The sequence below is a fragment of the Aulonocara stuartgranti genome (assembly GCF_965226115.1).
Source record: "Aulonocara stuartgranti genome assembly, chromosome: 23".
Lineage (NCBI taxonomy): Eukaryota > Metazoa > Chordata > Actinopteri > Cichliformes > Cichlidae > Aulonocara > Aulonocara stuartgranti.
The window spans coordinates 42,623,346-42,645,808 of NC_138958.1; the positions used below are offsets into that span (position 1 = coordinate 42,623,346).

Genomic DNA, 22,463 nt, shown 5'->3' on the forward strand with positions numbered 1-22,463 from the left:
TGGGCTATGTTCTATGGGCACCATATGGGTAACATATGGGAAGTTGCATGAACAGGCAACTGAGTTTAATGACCTTAGTTAAGTATAATTATTAGTCATGTGTAAGTATAAACATGAATTAAGATGAAATAACTGATAATAAATTATGCCACAGGCAGCATATGTATATTTAATTAATAACAAAATATACATATAAAATATATTAATATAAGTGAAACACAAAGAACAGATATGACTTAAAATTGTAAGACGCTTAATAAAATAAAATAAATGGTTTTACATTTGAGTGGGAAAAAAATTTCACTCCATGTAGGAGGGTTAGGGTTAACCCTTTTTGAAATCTCGCGTTATTTCATGAAATATCACGAGGTTTTCTTGAACCCGGCCCCCCCCCATTCTGGAACATTCTTCATTTCCCGCCCTTGGACAAAGCTGACAGTTAAGCTGACAATTTTTGGATTAAGTGCATCTTTGAGCTACGAACTTATCTGCAGTAAGGGTAAGAACTTTTTTGACTTAATTTGAATCCCTAAGTATAAATGAAATGTTTACAAAGTTATGATGCTGCAAAGTAATGAATGGCACAAGTGCTGGCAAACTTTTTCCTAGCACTCAAGCAATGCTAAGCTAGTTGAAATTTTTACGTAATGTTGGATTTAGCCAATTTTCACAGTTTGAAAGCATTTTCTGGTGTCCTGTATACTGCTTAACTAGCACCAAAATTAATTACTGCGTGTACTTAACATCAAGTTGTACTTAAACGTTATCTTGGTTTTCTCTATGATTAGTATTAATAAAGGACTGTATTAGACCAATTTAACGAAGTTCTAATTTTTTAAGAGGAATATGGGAGGGTATTTTCACTATCAGAGCAACCAAAATTGCTTTGGTGTTGTCTTTATCAGCTTCATTCCTCACCGCTAAGTGATGAGGGTAGGCCATGGCCATGAGCAACTAGTCCCCAGCTTTTGCCCCTGTGTCAGGAGCATGCACAGCAGTCAGAGAGGCAGATCAGTGAGCACTCTATTTCTGTAGAAGACATCATCATTTTTCTTGCCATTGTTTTCATTTTTCCAGAAAAAGCAAATAAAATATAGGTGTTCTTGATTTGTTTGGGTTTTTTTTTTCATACACATTTCATACACATTCATGCAACTTTATGTGTGTAGTTGTTTTAGTGAGAACTTAATCAGAAATAGTGTACTGACTCTAGAATCTGCCTCTCACTGTTGTGCAAGCTCTGTACATGAGGGAAACTGATTATTTAAGCAGAACTGATCGGTCTTGTTAGGGCCACAGTGCCAACTCCTTTTACTATGATTGCTGTGGCCCTCCTTTTTTCCTTTTGTAATGTATATTTGGCTAGAATCTACACATTTATTTATTTATAAAAAAAAAAAGCAATTGCTCTTTGGATGTGGTTCTAAAGATCTGTGATCTTTAAGTGTTTGTCTGGTGCCTGATTTGTGCATGTGCACTGTTATTTTAATTTGTTTCATTATGGCTTAAATTTGTTTGAATTTTGTGCATGCTCCTTTATCAACCTTCCTTCATGGACAGCTTGTGTGATTATTGGCCAGGAGGGTTTGCAATGATCTCAAAACTTGAGATGTTTGTTGTTTTGATTATGACTTGGCTGACTATGGCTACTTATAAATTGCATAGTCACACTATTACATTAATATGTTATTAATATCTGTATATTGGTTTGATTTTGCTGTTGGACAGTGGAGTGAATAGTAGCAAGGGTTATGTGTGGTTTATCTCTTTCTTTATTTTTACAGACTTTGACATAAGAAGCAGTGTATATTTCAAAATTCATTTATATTCAAAATTTGATTCATGCCAGAAATATACTAGTAGGAATCTTTTTTTGAGTTTGTAACAATTAGAATTGTTACTTTATAAAGCGATGTCAGGGTCTTTTATTGTAATACAACAGCTTTTAAGGCTGGTGTAAGCATCACAGCAGATGTCTTTATGCCAAAGTAACTGAGGATAAAACACAGAAAAACATGAAGGAGATTTTCCTGGAGTGGCTTTTTAAATCAGATAACCTTAGAAATATTCTGCAGTTGAACAAAAACTGAAGAAAACCATGAATCAATATATGAACATTACCTGATGCTGCTGAAGTAAAGCAGAGCAAAGTTACAGAGGTTTTATTAGAGGTTTTATTAGAGGTTTTATTAGAGAACAAGCTGAGTTTTTTGCAATTTGGCATAATTTGGCACAAAAAAACAACTGACAACAGCGCTAAGCACAACCGTACACTGATGTATAATAAGCAAGGGAATAATGTGGAAAACAGATTTCAGATGGGGAAACTTTTCTCGAAGTACACTACGAGAGAGCTGTGCAGGAAGTGTGATTTTTCTTTTTTTTTTCTTTTTTTTTTTTAAATTGTGGTGAAAACAAGACAGCAAGAGGGAATTAATGACAGTATTTATCAAATATGAAGCGTAGTTTGGATCTTCTTTTGCTGCTGGTTCAGTTAATTTTGGTTGGAGAGTGATGAAACCTGCATCATCAGAATTAGTGAGCTGTCGGCTTTCAGCCCTGACGGAGTGTCAGTGTACCTGCCCTCGGCGAAAAAGCTGACATCTCACACATTTTGATGCATCGGTTCCGCGCTTTGTGTTTACATCTTTGTTCCTATATTTCTAATACACAAGTGACAGCCAAATGCTAAAGTGAATGAAATTTAAGAAAATGGCTTTATTAACCACGATTAATAACATGTAAATGTGCTTTGGATAGTTGTCAGGCCCCAATAATATTTCTGAGTAAGGACCTGTTGATGTAGTTAGTGTAACCTATCCAAGCTGTTACCCAGGTGACTGAAAAATACTACATTTTATCATTTTTATACATTTTATCTTTCAGAAAGCAATGGAGCAATCTGAGAGGACAAAGAGAAGAAAAATAGCTGCGAAAGTTGTTGAACATTTACGTCTCGTTTCACAGCAGAATGAGTTAGATCATCATCAGGACTTAATTTTTTTCTCAGATTCTTTTGAGAATAAACCCCTTGTGGAAGAGTACCATGATTGCGATGAACATGCTGGAGTCAGTTCACAAAATGAACAATCTGCAGACATTTTTTATGATGCTTTGGACTTTGACGTGTTTCCTGAAGACTCTGAAAGTGGGGTGTCTGAGTTTAATGAATTTGATCTGGACGATGACTGTTTCGATTCTGATGCTTTTTCAGACACACCAGATGATACAAAAGGACTTGCAGAGTGGGCTGCAGAATACAATGTGTCACATAATGCTTTGTCTGCCCTTCTTAAAATTCTTAGACAGAAAGGTCTTAATGTACCACTAGATGCTCGAACATTGATGTCAACTGCCCGCAAATGTAATGTGATAAATGTGGCTGGGGGATCATACTACCATTTTGGTTTAAAGAATTCAATTGTTGCAGCATTGGAGCTTTTAGATTTTGATTTAAAGAAACTAACAAACAATCTAACACTTAGAATTAATGTTGATGGTCTACCTTTATTCCGCAGCAACAATGTTAGTCTGTGGCCTATTCTGGGTAGAATCAAGGAGATCCCAAATTGTGATGTTTTTGTGATCGGGTTATACTCAGGTACAACCAAACCTTCTAATGTACAGGAGTACTTGAATGACTTTGTACAAGATGTAAGGGCAATTATACAAGATGGAGTTCAGTATAATGGTGTCCATTTCAGTGTTGCTGCTCCAGATGCATTCATTTGTGATGCACCTGCTCGTGCTTTTCTTAAATGTGTGAAGGGACACACTGGCTATTATGCGTGTGAGCGGTGCACTCAAAAGGGCATGTATGTGAATAGGAGATTGTGTTTTCCTGAAATTTCTGCTGAGAAAAGGACTGATGAGACTTTTCGTGCTATGGCCTACAAAGAGCATCAGGTTGGGGTGTCACCTCTGAATGAGTTGGGTGTGGGACTAGTCTCAGGTTTTGTGCTGGACTATATGCACCTTGTGTGTCTGGGGGTAATGCGAAAACTTATTTATCTTTGGTTAAAAGGTCCCCGAAAATGCAGACAGTCTATGCAAATTCTAACCGTGATTTCAGCATTCATGGTTTCTGTCAGGCAACATTTGCCTAAAAGTTTTGCAAGGAAACCAAGATCTCTCCTTGAAATTAGCATGTGGAAAGCAACTGAATTGAGACAATTTTTGCTTTACACAGGCCCAGTTGTTTTATTTAATAATATACCAAGCCAAATGTATAGACACTTTATACTTTTATCTGTATCTATAAGAATTCTTCTTAGTCCTGATTTGTGTATTGAGAACTGTGATTATGCAGAGGATGTTTTAAAGCAGTTTGTGAAAGATTTTGGTTCGATTTATGGTCTTGAATTTGTTGGTTATAATGTACATAATTTAATACACCTAGCTGAAGATGCGAAAAAGTTTGGACCTTTGGACAGTATTTCCTGCTTCCCATTTGAAACCTTCCTGGGTAAACTGAAAAAGATTGTGCGGAGGCCTCATAAACCTGTGGAACAAATTGTCAAGCGCGTCTATGAGACGCAAAGTATTCAGAAGAAAAGAAAAGAGAGGATGTCTGTTCCCTCTCCTCTTAAACAGCCTCATAACTCTGGACCAATAACAAGTGATCTTGGAACTTTTAAGCAGTACAGAAAATACACTGATGGACAGACATATGTTTCTTGCTCCATGGGAGATAACTGTTTCAATGTAGGGGGAAAAATTCTTATTGTGGCAAACATTTTACAGGATTGCCAAGTTGTCAAAGCACTGTGTCAGGTCTTTGAAAACTGTAATGCCTTTTTCAGCTATCCATTGGACTCAACATGCCTTGGAATTTACTTTGTTTCAAATCTGTCTAAACAAATGAATCTTGTATTACTTGATGAACTAAAACAGAAAATGGTGCTTTTGCCACTGAAGTCTGGATATGTGGCATTGCCACTGCTGTACTAGTTGGCTTCTTTTTGCTTTCTCACCAGCATGCATCCATTTGCAGTTGTTGATTTTCTGGATGGTGGAGGTGTATCCATAATTCCTTGCAAGTGGTTTACAGGACCAGCGGAAGATTCTTGGCCACCAGGGAGAGTCAATATCAATAAGGCTGTAAAGGATGGAGTTACTCCAGATGCAAACTGGTCACAGTACAGAGTTCGCATCTTGGGGAAAGCTGGTAAGAAGCATTTTTGTTTATTGCTACCAAATATTCTGTCATTAAAGACAGAACAAAAAATTTCCCTGTAATTTCACTAACAACATTTTGTTGATGTATGTCAAAAATTTACAGAAAACTATGAAAATGCCAGGGTGAAACTGCGGAGGTCTGAAGCAACCTCTGATCTGCAGACTGAGTCAGATTCTGGAAGCAGATTGGGAAAAGGGAAGCGGAAAAGGAGGTAATTATGTTTCTTTAAAACGCCTTAAAAGCAACAATTTATTGTGGTGATTATAAGAAAAACAAAAACAAGCTGACAGTATCTTTAGCAGACCATTACTGCTCACCAGATTTAGATATGATCTTAAAATAGCACTTTGTAACTTTTTGACTTTTAAAAATCAGTTTTAGACTCCTTTTGATGCCGGACTATACATTAATGTTTTTAGTTTGTAGGACTAACCAGTAACTAAATTGTTTGTGGGTTTTTTAAAATATTTTTTTAAATTCATTTTAAGGCCAGTGATCCAGTCAAGCTCGGATGAGGATTGGGACAACGCTGCGGAACAGCCAGAGACCTCATCAACATCAGCAATGGAGAATAGACATTCAAGTGAAACTCCCCACCAGAACGTCACTCATCCATTTGTTCAGCTACCACCACCCTCAACTCCTTCACCTGTGGTTTCACAACCAGTTCCAAGACAACTTGTACAAGCCACCAATACCAGCATGTTTGTACGTGTTCTAACCCTCCTGGAAGACATTAAGGAGACTCAGAGGATCCACAGTCGAATGCTACAGTCTCTCCTCAAACAACGTGATGGACCAGTTGCTGCAGTATTACCCGAGGGTGCTGTTTTTCCTCTCCGGACAGTCGCAGACGTGGAAGCACTGGAACAAAAACTGATAGACCCTGTCTTCCTGAAAGAAGTGGTAAATAATAATGATGTAATGACAATAATTGATTAATGCCTCAATCTGCGTTTTATGCTAGCAGTTATGATTAAGGAAAGTTGGTGTTTGTTCAAACATGGTCAGTGCAATGAAGTGGCGGAAGGTGAGCTCCACAAAAGTTGCTGTTTTTGAAAATAAAATAAGTTGTACTTTACAAGTTGTGCCACGCCAAACCTTAAGAAATTACTTTTGGTGGATCAGTCATTTAGCTCTTTGCATTTACATCAGACAGTGTTTGACTTTGATACTTAACTCTTTCTCAATCAAATAGCATCAAAATTATTAAGCCTAATTACTGTGTAGCTGTGCAGGTTTTCTTTTAGGTGTGACTGATGGTACTACTGTCGGTAAAATTATTGTCCTTGTGTGTCCTAAGGTTGCTGTTGTGGCAGAGATCGGAGGGAGCACTGTTGATGAAGCCACCAGAAGAATGATGGCCTTCATTATGGACAATGCTCTTTCCAGGCAATATAACTTCGTTGGGCGCCATGGAAAGCGGGAATTTCGAGGGCTTAAGATTTTTGAAGTGCTATATGGTAAGCTCATTAGTTGTAAGATATTTTGTTGATGTTTGAATAACAGATGCTCATTTCAGCTGTAGTCAGTCTTCCAATCAATTTATCAGAATCAGAATACTTTATTGATCCCTGGGGGAAATTATTTTTTGTTACAGTGCTCCATTTGAAACCAACATTAAGACAAGACAGACAATACGCTAACTAAGAATAGTACAATATATACATATATATATATACATACATACATACATACATACATAAGTCACTTATAAATAAATATTTGGAAAAGAAACATGTGTAGCTGTAGCAGCAAACAGTGTGTTAAGTGGATGCGTTGTACAGGGAGATGGCCACAGGCAGGAATGATTTCCTGTGTCGTTCAGTGGTGCTTTTCGGTAATCTCAGTCTCTCACTGAACGAGCTCACTGATTTAAGGTTTTAATACTTTGGTTCTACATTTATGTGAGATCTTATGCCGTGTCACAGTATAAATATAAGTATGTAACAAAAAAAGAGAATTACAGCTGTGTCTTTAGATTCAGTAATATAGTCTCACTTTCTTGTGGTCAATATCTGTGCTTTACAGGCAGCTTGAAAAAAAATGCTCTTACAAGCCAGATTACCAGAAAAGAGGCAGAAAAGGCAGCATCCAAGTGGTTTATTGGTGCAAGAGATAGAGGAGGAAATCGCATGGCAAGGGCACAGTGTCGCGTGCAGGAGAGGTATACCTTAGTGACTCGGTTTAGATAGACTGTGGAGATTAAATTAATTACAAATACTGTATTATTGAGGGAAATTATGTTTGGGTTTTTTATGGGGGGGGGGGGGGGGCATCAGCTCATGTTGTTCTGGAGGGTGATGGCTGCTGCCAGGAATGACCACATATTTCTCTCTGGTTTGCAGCATACTTGAAGACAGCTCTCACGAAACCGTTTTTTGGTTCCTCACTGTGTTACGGTATGTGAACAATTTCCAGTTATGTTTAGCAGTTTGTGCAATATTCTTCTTTGCACAATCAGCTCCAGGAACTCCAGCCAGTCAAACAACTTGATCAGCACAACTTTCAAAACAACTCCAGTAGTATTGCAAATCTGATGTTAGTTGTGAAAAAATGCACTTTTTTTTTTTCAGGACCAATGGATCACTGAATGAGTGAGAAGCTGTGTTTCAGTGCATTTCTTTTTCGTTTAAACTGTATAACATTGATTTGTTATTGTTTTGTGTATACTGGGGACCTTTTTTGTCAACATGTTCTCTAAACAAAAAAAATATTTGTATAGTATATAAAAAATTACTGTTATACTGCATACTGTTTTAAAATGTCATATTAATCAGTATTAATAAAAAAGATAAACTGACTTTGTTGTACAGGTGATTTAAATTTTAGCTTACTGTAGTATCCAAAATCCCATCTGGGCAAGCACACTTGGGGCCACCATGGAAACTGAGGACAAAAGTAGCTGGGTCCCAGGTGGGTAACCCAGGTGGGCCCCAAATATCAGACCCGCTTCTACCCATCTTGGTCCCACACTTGTTTATTGGCTGGGCCTGATTTGGGGCCCATCCAGAGCCCGTCATTAGCCCATCTGGGCAAACACACTTGGGGCCACCATGAAAACTGAGGACAAAAGTAGCTGGGTCCCAGGTGGGTAACCCAAGTGGGCCCCAACTATCAGACCCACTTCTACCCATCTGGGTCCCACACTTGTTTATTGGCTGGGCCTGATTTGGGGCCCATCCAGGGTCCGTCATTAACCTATGTGGGCAAACACATTTGGGGCCACCATGGAAACTGAGGACAAAATTAGCTGGACCCCAGTTGGGTTTCCCAAGTGGGCCCCAAATATTAGCCCTGATGCTCCCTATTTGGGCCCCACGTATGTGTGTTGACTGGGCAGCTTGGAGTAAGACAACATGCATGAAGAGGATGATGTGGACAAAATACTCATTTGCCTAATAATTCTGCACTCCCTGTATTTGTGCCACTCCAAAAAATCATTTCTGTCCACTATGAGATAAAGGAGAACAACAGCCTGATACCTGCAGGCCTGACAACAGGAGATGTATCACTGCTGTAACACCTGTAACATTCAGCAGTCGCCTCATTGTTCTGACACACACAACAAAAACTACACTACACACTAACTACACGAGATTTGCGCTGAACGTCTCAAATCTCTCACATCTCCCCACACCGCCGTCACTCCTAAAACTTCCCCCCATTTCTTAACAACAAGATGTCACGTTGCCATATCATTTTTTGATTGGTCGACATGGTACTTTTTTGAACCAATTGGAAAGGTGGGGGGTGGGGTTTGTTTTTGCTCACAGGCTTTCGAGCCTTTTTTCTTATAAAACGCAGTTTTTACCGTTTCTTCCCCCAGTAAATATAAACAACGACAATATTCAGGAAGAAAACCAAACATTGCATATTTTTATCATAACTCTGGTTTTACGTGGCCTATCAAGACAATTTAAAAACTGGTATAAAGTCCACACTTTTTCCGTCAATTGTTCCGTCTGTCCTGCTCACATCTCCAATGGTTGTACACGTTGTCATTAACGTGGCTTCACTCCACATCAGCCACGCTGCTTTGCTAGCTAAAACACCGGTGTCGGCACATAAGGACGCTGTCATAGCCTGTCAATGACGTTGATTGGCTGCGTATATACGCATCGGCTGAACTATGGGATAAGGTGGCATCGTTCTAATCCCATATGGGAGCAGCCTGTCTCTTACTGACTAACACTGCAAAACAGAAATGTTAAAGTATTAATTTTAATTTCAATTCAGGTTAGTTTTTTTTTGTGCGCACCGCAGATTTTCTGTGCGCAGAGACCGTGCCAACAGTGCGCAATTGCGCACGTGCGCAGCTTAGAGGGAACATTGCAGAAGACCCCAACAATTATATGAAGCCCTATGCAAGTAGGGTGACACACAAGTAGGTAGGGATGGCATTCTCAATATCACTTATCAATATGATTCTCTTATTGATTCTTTTTGGGTTCTTATTGGCTCCACTTTGAGCCCTTCCACAATCTCTAAGCAGCATATCTTAGGCATTACATTCATGCAGTGCCTTCGATATGCCGCTGGGTCAAATGTTTGTACATGTTGGAGGTACTGCCTCTCCTTGTAGAGATCGGTACTGGGGTTGTTAGTCAAAAAAGTAATACATAACACACATTAAACAGAACAAAAGTATTATTTACTCATTACACTACTTCAACTAATTACATTACTTTTGTGTTACTCTGTAAAATAGCTGAAACACATTGTCACATTATAACCAGTATCAGTATAAACCTTAGGAAACAGTCCCACACACCAACACAAATCCCGGTCCTAATGAGGACACACATATGAACTTTCTCTTAGTATTTAGGTATGAACACAATGTAACAATGAAAGCCATGCAGCCTTTAAAGCGATCGCCACAGTGATTCTACTTTGGAAACACGAACAGGTAGAAATGGAGGCGTCAAGCCTGATCGTTCAACCTGATTGTTTGGCCTGCAAATATGCAAGAAAACATTTTTTTTCGTAAAACAGTAGAAAAGCCAGCTATGAGTGACAAACTACATTTGCATGATGCTGTGGTCATGTTGCATTAAGTTTCTGAAACACAAACAGAGAAGTGGTACATTTTCTTAGAACTGGTGCACTGGTGATGCGGGTGATAATTTAAATGATTACATAAGGCGGTGCTGCTGAAATGTATAAAAATCAAAGTGGCAAGAACCAAGTGTTCTTTGTTCCAGTTTGACTGACTTGAACGTAACAGCGTGTCTCAGCTACACTCTGCTCATCTCGAGTCTTCGCTCCTCATTTGGTAAGAATGTTTTGTTTGTACAATAAAAATATTTAATTCTCAACAGGCTCATGTTCTACACCTCCAAGGAAGTATAACAACCCTCGCTCCTGCCACACTTTACCTACTTTTACAATCCAGACACGGGCTTAAAAACATGCTGACATTATCTGGGTTCTGTGAGCACACAAATCCTGCATAAGCTACATGCATGTACAGTTTGAGACCAGTCTTTATGTTAGATAATCTTTCATTTTCATTCACACTGACTATCAGATGTTGCCTATTCAGTCATGTATTTGATTTATTGTAATCTTTCGCCAGCTTCAGAGCCTTTCACCTGCTGCTCCACACGACCCACTTGTGCCTGAACCGCTGCAGGTTAACCAACCAACAACCAACCAACCAACCAACCAACCAACAACCACTCATTCACTCATCAGTGAAGCAAAAATAAGGTAATCTCATGCTGGATGCCTTTTAGTGCAGCAAAGGTCGTGAGGTTCTTGAGTTGAGTTTTATTCGTTTTCAGATGTGCAGTACAGATTTGTTATTACAGACCAAGCCACAATACACGAGGAGATGTGAGGAAAGCTTCCAGCGTTTACATTTATGATGATTTCATGTCCGAGTCGACGTTTAAGTTCTTGCAAATTGTTTCATTGTGTGATGTAAAGATTTCTGGCTGGCGATCAGTTTGTGAAAAGACAAAATCAAAATTCTAATGTGTCTCACTATAAGACATTTAGATTCAACAGCAATTTAAGACTCGGCCCCTTAGTTCCAGTAAAAGATACTCTTAATGCTTCTACACACCAAAACACTTATGATACGTTCATGCTCCATAGTCTGTGGGAACAGTTTGGGGATGGCCCCTTCCTGTTCCAACGTCACTGCACACCAGTGCACAAAACAAGATCCATAAAGACATGGATGAGCGAGTTTGGCCTGCACAGAGTCCTGATCTCAACCTGACAGAACTGCTCATAAATAGAGCAGAGACTGCAAGTTAATGTGTGAGATCAGTGGCTGACCTCATAAATTCCCCATACACTCCTAAACGCTGTGGAAAGCATTTACAGGGAGGCCGACATCATATGGATTAAAAATAGGATGTAATTCAAGTTTATATGTGTGTGTGAAAGCAGAGGAACAGAATCTTTTGGCAACATAGTGTATGTAACAGTAGAATATGAATGAAGGGGAAGGAGTGTATGAGAAGTCCCTGAGCACCCAAAGACAAAAGCAAAGTAACTAAGCAATCATTCAGCAGCTGATCCGACGCTTCTTGCTGGGCTTGAAGCCAGAATAGGAGCAGGCTCAACAGGAGAGGGCTGGGTGATAGTTGAAGCCTCTGCTTCCTGTTAGATTTGTATTGTTGGATTGTCATTTATGCTTAGAAATATATATTTATATATGCTTAGAAGTATATATTCATTTGTAGATTGAAAGAATGTCTCATCCTAGGAGGTCTGTAACAACTCTGTGTAGCATGAAGAGGGGGGTGCGTTCACTCCTCTTCAGAGGGTTCTGGCATAGATCACACACCTCCTAGGAGAGGTCGTGTCTTCTCTTGCTGATGGTTTAGCAAACACACGTATATCTGTATGAGTGTAAGAGCCTTTTGTTCAGATGGACCGCTAGACTCCTGCCACCAGCTTTGGGGAGTCTTCACAGGGTCACATCTTGACCCCACACACACACACACACACACACACACACACACACACACACACACACACACACACACACACAATGTATTCTTTGTCCACATGTATACCTATATGAAACCTCATATGTTAATGACCCTATGCATATTCATGTAACCACAATAAAAGGAGTGCTATGGGGAACCTGGCTGAGAGTCTGACGGAGGTCAAGTGGGTGGAACGACACTTGGCTCCAGGCAGGTCTCTCTCATGCATGAGTAACACAAAGAACTTTGCCTACTTGTGTCTTGATTTTTGCTGTGTAGTAAACTGTGGTTTATGCTACAAACCTATCACTTCCCATTCTACTTTAGGAACCACAAGTTAGCATGTAGACTCAAATTTATTACATATTTGTTGCAATAATTTGTGCTTTTTCTGGATAAAATTCTCAATCAGAATATTGTTTCTGTTTTATCTTCACCAGGTAATAATGAGGATCCTGTTTATCTGTTTGCTGCTCATTGCCTCTGAGAGTTCAACGCTTGAAGAAGACGGCTATGGCAAGTTTAGAAGACAGCACATAAACGCCAGCATGACTGCAATGGATTGTAATACGGTTATAAAAAGTAAACAGATCTACAATGTTGACAACAGCTGTAAAGATACCAACACGTTCATCCTTGATAATCCAAGTGAGATCAAAAAAATTTGTGTTGAGGGAAAATTTGATGAAACACTTAAAATGACAAAAAGTCACAAGAAGTTCAAAGTTGTTAAGTGTGAACTAAAGAATGAGGGAGCCAGAAAACCCAGATGCCAGTATCGTGGTAATCTCCTCACTAACAGATATGTTGCAGTTGCTTGTAAAGATAAATTACCTGTACACTTTGCAAGAGACATTCTGGTCTTAGACGGCTAACAACTAGTGTTAAGTATGTTCAGGAAAGCCCCTAATATTATTTTTTCTTTTCTCTTTGGTGGAGGCAAAACTTAGCTGTGAAGACTGTTAACCTGTAGCTAAACAATGAATTTGAATCTCTCTAAAACTGCAAAGTAATCACAGAACATCGAACGATTCCTGAAGCTCGTGTTGCTTTGAGTTTGTGGTCCAAAGCATTAACATGTCGTAACAGTAACATGCTGCCACTTGTTCAGTGATTCTGTCATCAGCCATGGCTGGCTTGTGACGCAGTGCCAAAGGTGACTGTGTTTCTGTGATACTTTTACAGTCTGGGGGATGTCAATGACTAGTCTCATGATCACACACATTTCACTGAACACACATGAGCTGTTTCTCTGTCAGTCACAGCAGGAGGAAGACTGTCGCTTTTTTGTCTTTTTACCTTTGACTCTGTCATTTCTTTTGGAGCTTAGTAAACAACCTGAACACGCGTTAGCCACTTTTTAATTTCTTTCTTTGTTTTTAGCAGCATTCCAGGGCTGTGTGCTGCCCAGCAATTTTGTTTTTCAAAGCATGTTTCTTGTGTTTGAGCAATAAAAAAAGTTACTAAAAAAACCATCTGGTTACACGTCATTTTTCTTTATACTACCTGAGCTGGTACATAATAAATACATACATAATAATAAAAAATGTAATCGAGTTGGCGCATGGTAGTTTGTGTACAGCTGTTCTCAGTGTTTTCTCTCTGGGTTCAATGCACACGTTGCTTGAATTTATAACATTATCAAAAAAATAACAAATTAACATAATAAAATTATACCAATGCATTTTTCCCATTTAGTCCATCATCAGCAATTAAAAAATGGCACTGCCTTTGTTGAATATTTGTCTTCATATCAAAATATTGTTCAAGCTGTGATCAGTTATTCACAAAAGAACTTCTATTGAATAGTTAAATTAGCTTTACAGTGTGAATATTATAGATCACTTTTTGTATCCAAATAAATGCTGTGCTCAGTTTTGCCTCCATAAAGTTCTACTATGGTAAGTGGCAGACATAACGCTAAATAATACAATAGTTCCTGGATACTTCCATTTATCTCTTCATCATCTGTCATCTGTCTGGTGAAGGTACAGACATTCTGTCCTTCAGTAGAAGTAGAGATAGTGTTAAAAAATTACTCCAGTAAAAGGGCCTGCTTAAGTTTTATTGAAGTCCAGCAAAAGGCGATACAAACGTAAAACAGAATATAATAGAACTGCATGCTTTCCAGCATCATTACACATTTCATTCACGGTCGCTGCTCACAAGTGGCTGCGACTTTCCAGTCACCAGTCGAACACACAAACCAACAACAATTCTGCAGGAACCAGTAGAGACTTTAAGCTGGTGTTCCAGATTAACTGGCGTCGCAGATCAACTGGCGCTGGTCGAATAGATGTGTGGTAGACTTGCTTTTAAGGAGCCGCTACCGACAAACCAGCAAATAAACATGAAATATTTCATCTGTGACATTTATGAGGTTACCTTAACAAAATATTTAAAAGTGTCGTGAGTTTACCTGGTGTTACTCCCATGCACGAGGTTGTGGTTAGTAACAAACAGAGCCAGTGTGATTGAGTCGACCTTTTTTTTTTTTTTTTTTTTTTCTAAATGACATCAGAAACAGCAGTATGCGACATTACGTGATGGCAGAGCTTCAGTTCATCCTTTGTTATTTTTTTTTTTTTTTAAATAAATAGGACAGGGGGAATGAATGAGAGAAAGAGGGGGAGAGAAAGAAAGAAAACCAAAGGGGAGAAGAGACGGTGAGAAGGGGGGGGAAGAGAGAGAGAAAAAAAAAAGAACTCCTGGGTCACCTGTATGGAGAAAAAAAAAAAAAAACAACAAAAAAAACAAACAGAGGAGACAGCAAACAACAAAGAGCAACATAATAATAGAGAAAACAAAGCACCATCACAATAAACTAGCTAGTCATAGATATCAATATTTACTAAATAATAAACGATATTGTGCAGCACGCAAGATAGACAGCGCACAGTGTGCTTTGAGGCAGCAGCCAAGAAAGCTTTAGTCCGCGTCTGTGAATACCCATGTGTGCATACCTGTGTGGATCAGCATGCTTGCATTCCAAAGGTTTCTCCATGTAATGATCTGCTAGGGAGTGTGGGGGGGCCACAGCCCCGTCCTCCAGGGTGTGAAGCGGGTATGGAGGAGATCAAAACTCCAGACATCCAGAGGCCCCCAGAACACAAGAGACCATGGAGGACCAACAGAGGGGCAGCCGCGCCACTGTTCCAGTAAGAGCCGAGGAGAGTCCCAGATGAGGGCTCGCCCAGCAGCCGCGGAGCAGAAGTCAGGGGGAGTTGCCGTGACGCGCCCGTGAGCTCCGCCGGCCCCCAGCTGTGCCTGAGTGACCGAGCCCCAGGCCGAGAGGCCGGGGGCACCCCACCTCCAAAGGGGGCCCGAGCGAGCCCCAGGCCCCAGGCCCCGACAAGCGGCCGCCAAGGAGTGAGCCGGTGTGTACCCGTGTACAAGTCTTTATGACACCCCCCCCCCATAAATTATGAATTATCTTGCATAAATAGCTTGTTGATTTTCTTTAATCATTTCAATTATTACCAGCAAAAAAGTTGCATGTTTAATAATACGACCGGCTTTCTCTACCAAACCTATTTGCTGTATGTTTGTTAGCACAGTCGCTGGTGCTAACTAAAAACTTGCTAACTGAACTGAGACATCAGACATGAAAAGATGCGGACAGACAACACTATTTAATTGTTGGTTCAGACCAACCGCTTGTAAAAAGAAAAGAAGTCCTGACTAAAAGGAGGTAAATACCCATGTTGTTAAGTTAGGTGATGATATGTTGACTGGAGTTGGTCTCCTGTGAGGAAAAGCCAGAGGCTGCCAGTGATGTAGCCTACTGTGTAGGACCAATGTCTGTTTCACTGAATTGTAACTTAAGGAGCTGTTTGCTACAATACAGTCACACGTTTTGGCATTGTTTACCTATCTGCCATCCCTCCTGCTTAACTCTGTCATTGACAGCTGGCTGCTGATGGTTAGTTCAGAGCATAGGCAGTAAGGTTCAGAGCACACGCCTGCACACACCGACATACGGTGAATGACGGTGCGTGGTTGTAGGTTTGTTTGTTACAAACAGAGGTAGTCTATGACAGAAACGGTGAGTTAAGGATTAACAGAAACATCTGGTTCGCTGTTCTTTAGCTTGTCTGCAAAAAATCTGAAATACTGAATGTAAAATAATTGCAATGTAAGGAAAAGGAAATATTTGCCCTATTCGTTGACGTCTGCCACCATAAATCACAGCAAACTTTGATGTTAACACTGTGCTGTATATGTGGGGAAGGGGGCTTACTGATGATGGCAGTGGTGTGTTTGTGTGTGTGTTTGGTTGGGGGCATTGTGCTGTATATAGACTTGAGGGGAGAGAAAAGGTGACAGTGGGTCAGATGACCAAAGAGAGGGAGCGAAAACACAGAAGGCAGCTGCACAGGAGGGACGGATGTCCAGGAAACAGACATAAAAATCAACAAAAATAATTGTGCATGCAAACACACACTGTCAGAACACTGATTTGGTTTGTGTGGTTTCCTCTCTGAGGGCCTGGCTGTTGCCCTGGCCCTCAGAGAGTGACAGGTTTTCTTGTCATGTTTACCAAAAGGACTTGAGCCCCGTGTCAGGAACCAGTCACCCACAGATGACAGGGACAGAAAAGGATTTTGTTTCAGACATCATCACCTGCACAAAGCCTGCACAACCTGATCCTAGGTTTATAGTAGCGCAACTTTTCCTTGGTTGCATTACAGTGCCACTTTACAAGGGGTGCTGTGTTTTCACTGTGCCAAAGTTATTCAAATCAGTCAATCCAAGCAAGTGTGACCCTGCCTTTGTGAATGTAGGCTTTAGAAATTGGATAAAGGCTCTCTTCAGGTTCTCAGGACATGCAAAAAGTCAGTTACATATCCATGCCATGAACATCTGTGCTCAAAGTGGGAACACTGTAGCTTCACAGCTTTCTTCAGCTGTTGCCAGAAAACAGGAGGAAGCAAGGTATGGATTACTGAAGATTATAGGCTCCATCAAATACTTAGTGTTGCAAGGTTTAGCTCTACGAGGTCATGTGGGTATAGTTGTTGGTATAGTTTATTGGTGTCAATCCGGTTGTTCAGTGATGACGCGACGAATCCTACTTCCGGGTCTAAAGTAGTCTGCGTTTAATATGGCTTTTGTGTTGTTAACATGTTTAATGTTATGTATTTTCTTCTATTTGATCTCAAAAAGCTCCTAAAACAGTCAGTGATCACTGTTGACCTCCCTCGGCTTTTATTACCGCTAATCATTTATTTAAGCTCAGTTTTTAAAACCTTAGGATGTAACTACAGCCCAGCCCATGCAGCAGTATATGAATGACTAACCTCGTATTGCGGATGGATTATCTCAGTTGTTCTCCTGGTTGAAGTTTGGTCCTTTTACAGCATCCTGCCATGCGATTACATTTGTTCCTGACCACCGAGAACACTCACGTTAACTTTTATCAAGTGGAAAAAAGTTAGCTTGTTTATATTATGCTAACATAGCTGTGTCGCTAGCGGTCACGTAGCACATCATTATATAGCAGCTAGCCCAACTTCAGTAACCCTACAAACGTCACTGCTGTTTAGTTTTCTGTCTTCATTTATGCTGGAAGTGATAACAGAGCTGTACGTTTGAATTTGTTTCCAAAACCCCGCAGTCAGGACATGCTATATTGTATTTAGATAGAAGCTAGCGAGCTAACTCCCTGCTAACTTCTAACTCCGTTAAATGTCATAAATTCCGTTTTCATGGATGCCTGGATGTTAAACTCAGTTGTTACACCGGGTAGAGCAGAACGCTGATCATTTTATTAAAGATGAAAGACTTTAGACAGTTTTTCAACTCTCAGTAATGCCATAGTGATCGTTTGATATATGGACCTGCAGCTGAGTTTAGACCCAGACACTGCTAGTGACGTCAGACTGAACAACCGGATACAGTGATGCAAATGATTGAGTATACATATAAATAAGCAGAGTCACCATGTGGTATTTTTGCCATCTTGCAATAATTTCCTTAGGGACTAATAAAGTATTCTGATTCTGAATACAGCAGTGGAGAGGCGACAAGCAAAAATGCTTGAATATGAGTCACAGTGACATTAAAACTGATGAAGACAGTCATGGTTAGAGGCAGCAATGAACTTAAAAAGATACTTTAAATTCCACTGGTCTAAAATCTCAGGACTCAGGACCATCACAGCTGAAGAAAAATGTTTTAGTTTTTAGTTTACTTTTCCTGAAATAGAAGTTGTATAGCTGCAGTTTAACAGATGAAATCATGTTCAGTGCTTTGTCCTGTCAGTAAACACAGATTCTTTATTTGCACTGAATGGGACAGCATATTTTCACTGCTTTTAGCATAATGACAATAGAAGATTCAGATTCATTGAGTGTGAACGCAAACATCAACACATATGCACTCGTTTTGCAATTTTAGGCTCATGCTTTAAAAATAGTTGTACACGCTAATGAATGACTTCTTTTTAGTTTCAAAGTCTGACCTGCAAAGCCCGTCCACCCAGTGTCCTCCTCAGTCATGCTGGTTACATGATTGCTGTAGAAGTGCTAAACTACTGTGACCCGATTAATTGAATTGAGCTCACTCTGCAATAACTAATCAGTGAGGTGGTAGTTTAAGTACTTCATTACCAAACTGTGTCATGGTTGGCTGTGTGGCAGGCAAGCAGAAGTGGTGGACCCAAAATTGCAGGACTCTTGGAGATGGGAATAAACTGAAAACGCAGCCTTATTGCTGGAGGAATGATTCACGAAATAAAACTTACAAAAACAAAACTCTAAACCGAGGTGCTGGAGGACAGGACATTACAAACACACAGCAAGTTGAGGGTACGACGCGACGCTGACACAGAGAAACACAGGGCTTAAATACAGAGATGGCAGTAATCAAGGGATGAGAGACAGGAGGGGAACACACCTGGGAGAAATCACAGCTGACGAGACAGGGGAAACGTAAACTGAGCACACTCACATCACATAGCACTTTATATAGCCTCTGTAGGAATTATATCTCACTTATCTTAACTGCACTACTGTATAGCTCTGTGTAAATAATCATTCTGTACATTCGATAATTTTTAACCCTACAACTGTTTACAACTTGCATAGTTCCCATTTCTGTATAGCTGTATATCTCAGATTTCTGTAGTTATTTATTTCATATTCTGTATAGTTTTTCATATTTATATCCTGTTCATATCCTGTACATACTTATAGTTATAGAATATTCACAACATACTTCAATCTGTGTACATTGTAACATACCATAATAGACCCATTTCTGTAATATACTCACATATCTATATTATTGCTAATATATATTGTAATATATCTATATCACTAAAGCACTTCTGGATGGATGCAAACTGCATTTCGTTGCCCTGTACCTGTGTATGTAACAGTCTTCATTAATCCCATGCAAACGTACACCTATCTGGAACAATCCGGACATATTACAAAACAATAACATGATAAACTTGCCAGTTTGGAGTTATAAAGGAATTAAAAACTTGGAACATATATTGGAAGGAACAGACTTTATTTTGTTTGACAGACTAGTTACACAATATGGGATCAACAAGAAAATTTTCTTGGAATATCAACAAATTAAATCCATAGTAAAAAAAAAAAGGAATTTAATCCCAGTGAAGCTGAATTACAAACACCACCAAGTGTGGTACAATTTTTTTAATCTAACCCCCCCCCCAAATTATTGTCTAAAATATACAGAACACTTTCTAAAGTAGATGAATCAATATCCCTTCCGATTGCAAAATGGGAAGCAGATTTATCAATCAGCTTAGACCAAAACCTTTGGTCTCAGATATGCTTAAAAACCTTTCAATGGATCAGAAATCCCAGTTTGCCATTAATACAATACAAAATATTACACAGAGTGCACTATACTGGTCATAGGATGTTCAAGATCGGCTATACGTCTTCCAACAACTGCTCGGACAATTACATCCACGCTCTTTGGTTCTGTCCACCAGTTCAGAAGTTTTGGCATGAGATATGTGAAGACTTATCAAAGTGTCGGAAATGTAACATTCCAGCCTCCCCTTTGCTGGGCAACTTGGATGAAGTCACTGCAGAAATAAACACAGCCCACGTTGTTTTTACGGCCCTATGCATTGCCAAGAAAATGGTCCTCATGAACTGGAAAAATAAAAATAATCTTAATTCTAACCAATATAAAAACCATCTAATAGATCACATTAGTCTTGATACAGCCTCTGCCATCACATTTGATCAATCCCTCTGGACTACTTTGATTGGCTTCATCACCTAGTGGGGGTGGGGGGTCATGGTTTAGTTCTGCCTTCGCTATTGTGGTTGATATGGGGGTAGGGACGGCCTTAGGGCATCTAGTCAGAAACAAGGCCAAAAAAAACCAAAATGTCCAACACAAGCACAGGAGCGAATGGCGAAGCAGTTCAGGTGGCCGCCCCGGAGGTTGACAGCAAAACAAAAGAAAGTTCAAAAGTTCAGGTGGCCGACCAGGAGGCCAACGGTCCAGCAGTCCAAAATCCATGAGCTCAGGGGGCCGACCCGGAGGTCGAGAGCACAGCAGGTCAGAGGTCAAAGGTTCAGGGGCCCGACCCGGAGGTCGAGAGCACAGCAGGTCACAGTTCATCAGTTCAGGCGGCCGACCCCGATGGCAACGAAGTCCAGCTGACGGCCCGGAAAGCGGCCGGCAATTCCGAGGGGCAAAACGTGGCTTGGGCGGCGGCAAAACAGCCGCGGGACCAGGCGAGGCTGACACAGAAACAGAGGCCGAAGCTGGACCAGGCGAGGGCGAAGCAGAAGCCGAGGCCGGACCAGGCGAAGCAGAAGCTGAGGCCGAAGCTGGACCAGGCGAAGGCGAAGCAGAAGCCGAGGCCGGACCAGGCGAAGCAGAAGCTGAGGCCGAAGCTGGACCAGGCGAGGGCGAAGCAGAAGCCGAGGCCGGACCAGGCGAAGCAGGAGCTGAGGCCGAAGCCGGACCAGGCGAAGCAGGAGCTGAGGCCGAAGCCGGACCAGGCGAAGCAGAAGCAGAGGCCGAAGCCGGACCAGGCGAAGCAGAAGCAGAGGCCGAAGCCGGACCAGGCGAAGCAGAGGCAGAAGCTGGACCAGGCGAAGCAGGAACAGAGGCCGATGCTGGACCTGACGATAGCGAAGCAGGAGCTGATGCTGAGGCTGGACCAGGCGAAGCACAGGCTGAAGCTGGACCAGGCGAAGCAGAAGCAGAAACCGAAGCTGGACCAGGCGAAGCAGAGGCAGAAGCTGGACCAGGCGAAGCAGAAGCAGAGGCAGAAGCTGGACCAGGCGAAGCAGAAGCAGAGGCAGAAGCTGGACCAGGCGATGCAGAAGCAGAGGCCGGACCAGGCGTAGCCGAAGCAGAGGCCGGACCAGGCGCAGACGATGAAGCCGGACCAGGCGTAGCACAGGCAGAAGCCGGACCAGGCAACGGCGTGGGCGGAGACACGGAGGCCGCAGCTGGCGTGGATGAGGCTGCTGGTGGAGCAGCTGGTGGCTGAACGGGCCCCTCGGACCCTCCAGCGGAGACAGGAGGCTGGACGGGCTCCTCGGGCCCTCCAGCGGAGACAGGAGGCTGGACGGGCTCCTCGGGCGCTCCAGCGGAGACAGGAGGCTGGACGGGCTCCTCGGGCCCTCCAGCTGACGAGGCATGAGGCTGGACAGGCTCCTCGGGCCCTCCAGCTGACGAGGCATGAGGCTGGACGGGCTCCTCGGGCCCTCCAGCTGAAGCAGCGGCAGGACCAGTAGGTGCAGAGAGTACTGGCTGAACAGAAGGCTGAGTGGGTGATGGAACAAATGACTGAGCTGAACAATGGGGAGCTGGCTGAGCTGCACAGTGGGCTAAGGGCTGAGTTAACGGAAGCACAGGAAAGTGTACTACAGACTGGGCTGCTAACAGAGCTAACGACTGAGCTATAGACTGAAAAGCATGCAGTAGTGATGGTGTTGGTTGTGGACTGAATTCTCCTGAGCCTTCAGTAGAAACAGGAACGGGTGCAGGCACCTGCTGGACACTAGCCACTCCCACCCGAGGAGTAGGTACGGGTGCGGAGACGGGCTGTATCCTGGCTGACCTCACCTTGGGGACTGGCATGGGTGCAGGGGTGGACTGGTTCACAGCCCCCCTCACCCCGGAAGCCAGGACAGGCACCGGCAACGGCTGGGCAACTGCCCTTCCCACCCGAGGAGCTGATACGGGTGCAGAAATGGACAGAGCCTCAGCCGGCCTGGAAACCAGAGCAGGGACCAACTGGGCCTCAGCCTCCCCCACCCGAGAAACTGTTACGGGTGCAGGGGTACGCTGGGCCCGAGCTGCCCTGGCAGCAGAAACAC

At 41.8% G+C, this 22,463-nt stretch overlaps 1 protein-coding gene and 1 long non-coding RNA gene across 4 annotated transcripts; both read left to right on the forward strand.

Moving 5' to 3' along the window:
- Window positions 1–393: 393 nt before the first annotated feature.
- On the forward strand, window positions 394–8,217 carry LOC309701347 (uncharacterized protein). Of its 3 annotated transcripts, XM_082525475.1 has the most exons (8): window positions 394–499; window positions 4,977–5,167; window positions 5,282–5,390; window positions 5,668–6,085; window positions 6,483–6,642; window positions 7,211–7,346; window positions 7,528–7,581; window positions 7,756–8,214. In XM_082525475.1, the coding sequence occupies exons 2-8, from the start codon at window positions 4,978–4,980 to the stop codon at window positions 7,778–7,780; spliced, it is 1,092 nt and encodes a 363-aa protein (XP_082381601.1). In that variant the 5' UTR covers window positions 394–499; window position 4,977; the 3' UTR covers window positions 7,781–8,214. The 3 variants fall into 3 exon arrangements, with proteins under 3 accessions (XP_082381601.1, XP_082381600.1, XP_082381602.1); XM_082525474.1 differs by having other exon boundaries at window positions 7,528–8,217; XM_082525476.1 differs by lacking the exon at window positions 7,211–7,346 and having other exon boundaries at window positions 7,756–8,215.
- A 2,109-nt stretch (window positions 8,218–10,326) lies between these two features.
- LOC309701240 lies at window positions 10,327–13,597 on the forward strand. The gene is made up of 3 exons (XR_014274927.1): window positions 10,327–10,457; window positions 10,761–10,894; window positions 12,573–13,597. It is a non-coding gene; the product is annotated as an uncharacterized lncRNA (long non-coding RNA).
- The last annotated feature ends 8,866 nt before the right edge of the window (window positions 13,598–22,463 follow it).